The 3,734-nt window shown below is 32.8% G+C and overlaps 1 protein-coding gene across 1 annotated transcript; it reads right to left on the reverse strand.

The window, feature by feature from the left end:
* Positions 1-771: 771 nt before the first annotated feature.
* LOC133807018 (eukaryotic translation initiation factor 5A-3) lies at positions 772-2,817 on the reverse strand. The gene is made up of 5 exons (XM_062245129.1): positions 2,603-2,817; positions 2,098-2,220; positions 1,951-2,007; positions 1,341-1,415; positions 772-1,224 (listed from the first exon to the last, which is right to left on the reverse strand). The coding sequence occupies exons 1-5, from the start codon at positions 2,723-2,725 to the stop codon at positions 1,120-1,122; spliced, it is 483 nt and encodes a 160-aa protein (XP_062101113.1). The 5' UTR covers positions 2,726-2,817; the 3' UTR covers positions 772-1,119.
* Positions 2,818-3,734: the final 917 nt, after the last annotated feature.

Raw genomic sequence — 3,734 nt, forward strand, 5'->3', positions numbered from 1 at the left:
AAAACAAAATCATTTTGCCTAATAACTGTGTTATTATATTCAATTTATCCTTCATCAAAATTGAGTTTATAGATCTATTTTAACCATTTTACAAAATACAAGGTTCAAAAATGAATTTGTCAAAACACGGGATCTAAAAAAATAATATGATAAAACACAGAGTTAAAAAAAGTATAAACCCTAACTTTTATTCATTCGTAGTACTTGTAATATACCAAAAAAAATATTAAAAATGATTTATCATTTTAAAAGATAGAGACCCACTGATGAGATGAGAAGACGACCCTGGAAGGAACCGCCGAGGACCGACATCTCAAAGACAAAAGACGAGAATAAACGAGGCAAATGGAGTTGAGCGAGGACTGACGAGATTGTTGAAAAGAAATACCCAGAAATTTTGTATACATATTTACCAACAAATGATATAATAATCTTGTGCATAAATTTCTATCCATTTCATGACATCGATCACAATCCTCCTTCAAACCTTTTTCATTATTCTTTCAAAATCAAATTCATATATATAATTTTCCTCTCTGACCTGTTTCAAAATTATCATTTCTTCAGTTCAACTTTTCGATTACAATAAGCCCCATAAATACAGTACGCAGTGCCTTATCTATGTTAGAAGCCTATAAAACCCACCATGGGTGCTGGACGATAGAAAGGTCGCTCTTACGCTCCAAAAAAAACGAGCGTAATGGCACAATGACATCGTCAAATTCAGCTTTCTCCGGATATGAAAACAAACCGTACTAATGATAGAACAAGTTTAACCCAAAAACTCACAATTCAATTCAAGACCCAAAGTCGAAACATGCCAGATCATAGAAACATATTATATCGCTAAGCCAAGATAAATAAAAAATAAAGCATAGCACAGAGCAAGTATAATGCTCTTCAAAACGTCAAGAATGACAGTATGAGAGCTCGTGTCCCTGAGTTTCAACTTTCAACAATATAACTCACGACACTAATTAAAGTTTTCACTTAAGCAGGTCTAGGGGACACCAATTAAAGTTCACTTAAGAAGGTCTTGGGGGGGGTAATACTAGGTTTAACAGGCAACGATGAACGAAGGAACTGATAAAACATAAGTTTTCGGGCCAATGTCCTTCCTTAAGATTTTGGGCCAATATCCTTCAGAGCATTAATCTGCTCTTCTCCCATAGCAGACATAACCGACACAACAAGGTCTTTTCCTTCGTCGAAGCCTTCCTTAATCTGGATACACAGAAGCACAGCACAGTTACATTTTGTACAAAGCTGAATATCAGCAAACATAAAAGTCTTGCAACAAATCAGAATATGGGCAATCATCTTGAAACCATTAGTCTCACCTGTTTGAGCAGAGATTCATCAGTAGGGAGCTTCAAATCATCCTTGGTATTACCATTTTCAGTCAAAAGACTCACCTGCGTAGTCATAGTAGTAAGAATTAATTAATCAAAAAGAATGACCCAACTAGTTACCCCTCTTGAAACTGCCGGAGGTAATATAGAAGCTCAACTCTATAACCATAAGAACTAGCTCAAGTACTATCCTGGAAGGAAATATTGGCCAGAGTAAATTATTATTAGGGCTGAGCATAGATCGATTTGGACAGTTTTTTCATATAATTAAATTCAGAATTTGATTTTCGATCTGGATTGGTATGACCCAAAAACTGAACAGTGGCGGTTTACACCGTTAACGGTTTTTTCAGTATTCGGTTTAATTGATTTTGATTTTTTCGGTGTTCGAAAAGTCGGTGTACTCGGTTTTTGCTGGCAAATAAATTTCTAGGTTTTCAAACGATTTGCTTGAAAAAAAAGGTTTATGCTTTTGATTTTATTTTTGTTTTAAAAGTTGGAGATTTCCTCATTCGTTTCAGTTTTGAAAACAAAACAAAAAATGCTAGAGCACAAATAATAAGCCAAAAATGGTTTTGAAAGAAAAGGAATTACTCACAAATCCATCTTCAGATATGTCAATCAGCTGATAATCAGTACGGTTAACATGAGGAACCTACAGAAATCAAACAAAAACAAAGACAAATCCATCATCAGTAATATGTAGATACGATATATGTATAAAGATGGACCAGATGATACTCACATCACAATTGTGGGAGGATGGAACAATATCTTCGAGCTTCTTGCCGTTGAAAATATCGATCCCCACAAAGTGACACTTCGCATGTCCGTGCTTGCCAGTTTTTGAGGTTGAAACCTCAACCACCTGTTTCAAAAAGGTAAAAAAAAAAAAACCCAACAAATAATATTTGAGTCAAATTTCGACAAAAGATGATTAAGCCCTAATATTTTAGTTCTGCTACAATTATGCTAGCGTTCATTTTCAATTGATTGAACTAAACTTTTTTCTCCCCTCAATTAAAAGAAGAAACTAACCACAAAACCCTAGATCTTAATTAGACAATCAAAAATGAAAAAATAGTGTAAACTTCAAATTACTTTCAAAGAAACCAATTGGGATCAAATAAAACATTACCCAGTAATAAAACCCTATTCAAAATCAAGAAAGGAAGTAGAAAATACTTAAGATCTGAATCAAAACTGAAAGAAAAAAATAAAAAAATAATAAAAAAGAAGAAGAAGAAGACCTTGCAGGGACGGTTCTTAATGACGATGTAACCATTCTTACGGATGGTACCAGCTTGCTGGGGATAGGTCTTGGAAGCTCCGGCGTCGGCCTTCGACTCGAAATGGTGCTCTTCGTCGGACATTTTTTCTCACTCAAAATATATATATATAATTATATACCCTGCTCTGTTTCGGCTTTTGGCAATGGATAAAAGAGCAGGGAAAGGTTGTGGGAAATTGAATTGTGGGTTGATATATAATATTTATATACATACGTGGCACAGTCGCATATCTTTGCCACGATTAGGGTTTACATTTTGTTTTGTGAAATTCTGTACCTATTAATTATTATTTTGAGTAATTTTTCTATTAAAATATGTCACTTTTGAAGTGGAATAACTAGTTTGTAAAAACGGTTTGTAGAATCATCTCAAAAGAAAGAAAGAAAAAAACAAAACCGGTTTGTAGAATTTTGAAAAGAGAGAAATAAAATTTAATGTTGAGAAGGTATTTTGATGTCATCGTGACCAACCATGAAAATTTGGTTTTTGAGGTCAAAAGCAATATCCTTGCGATGCTTTATTAATGGTCTATAAAAACTTAATTTTTTAAGCCAAAAAGATACTCTTAGCATGTTTCAGCAATGGTATCGTACATTCTTAATTTTTGAAGTAAAAAATGATGTTACTGTGATCATCATATGAAACCTTAATTTTTGAAGCAAAAAACGATGCTAAACTTATGTTATGCGATGCTCGTTCGATGGTCCCACGAAAATTTAATTTTTTAGACAAAAAAACGATGTTAAATCGATGGTATGCAATTTTGCAATACTCTCACTAGAAAAGCCAAATCATCGTTTTCGGTCTCAAAATTCAAATTTTCATGAGACTATCGTAGGATCATTATTTTTTGCCTTAAAAATTAAATTTTCATTTTTTTGTATAAAAATTCAAATTTTTATAGGGCCATCACATAAGCATTACCTCAAAAATTATGTTTTCATGATACTATCCATATCGTTTTGTTCAAAAATTTATAGATTTTTACATCTGAAAAAAAGAATGTAAACGAAAAATAATTGTACTAAAATGTTCAAAATCTATAAATTAATATTTTAAGTTAATATTTTCTTGGATTTAAAGTGTGAAT

The sequence above is a fragment of the Humulus lupulus genome, chromosome X (genome assembly GCF_963169125.1).
Source record: "Humulus lupulus chromosome X, drHumLupu1.1, whole genome shotgun sequence".
Classification (NCBI taxonomy): domain Eukaryota; kingdom Viridiplantae; phylum Streptophyta; class Magnoliopsida; order Rosales; family Cannabaceae; genus Humulus; species Humulus lupulus.

Bases quoted from the DNA above. Each gene is read 5' to 3' on its own strand.
- LOC133807018 (XM_062245129.1), bottom strand. From the start codon at position 2,725: ATGTCCGACGAAGAGCACCATTTCGAGTCGAAGGCCGACGCCGGAGCT. The intron at 2,008-2,097 runs GTGAGTATCATC...TGATTTCTGTAG, and splicing joins CATCCTCCCACAATTGTGAT to GTTCCTCATGTTAACCGTAC. The intron at 1,416-1,950 runs GTGAGTAATTCC...ATGACTACGCAG, and splicing joins ACATATCTGAAGATGGATTT to GTGAGTCTTTTGACTGAAAA.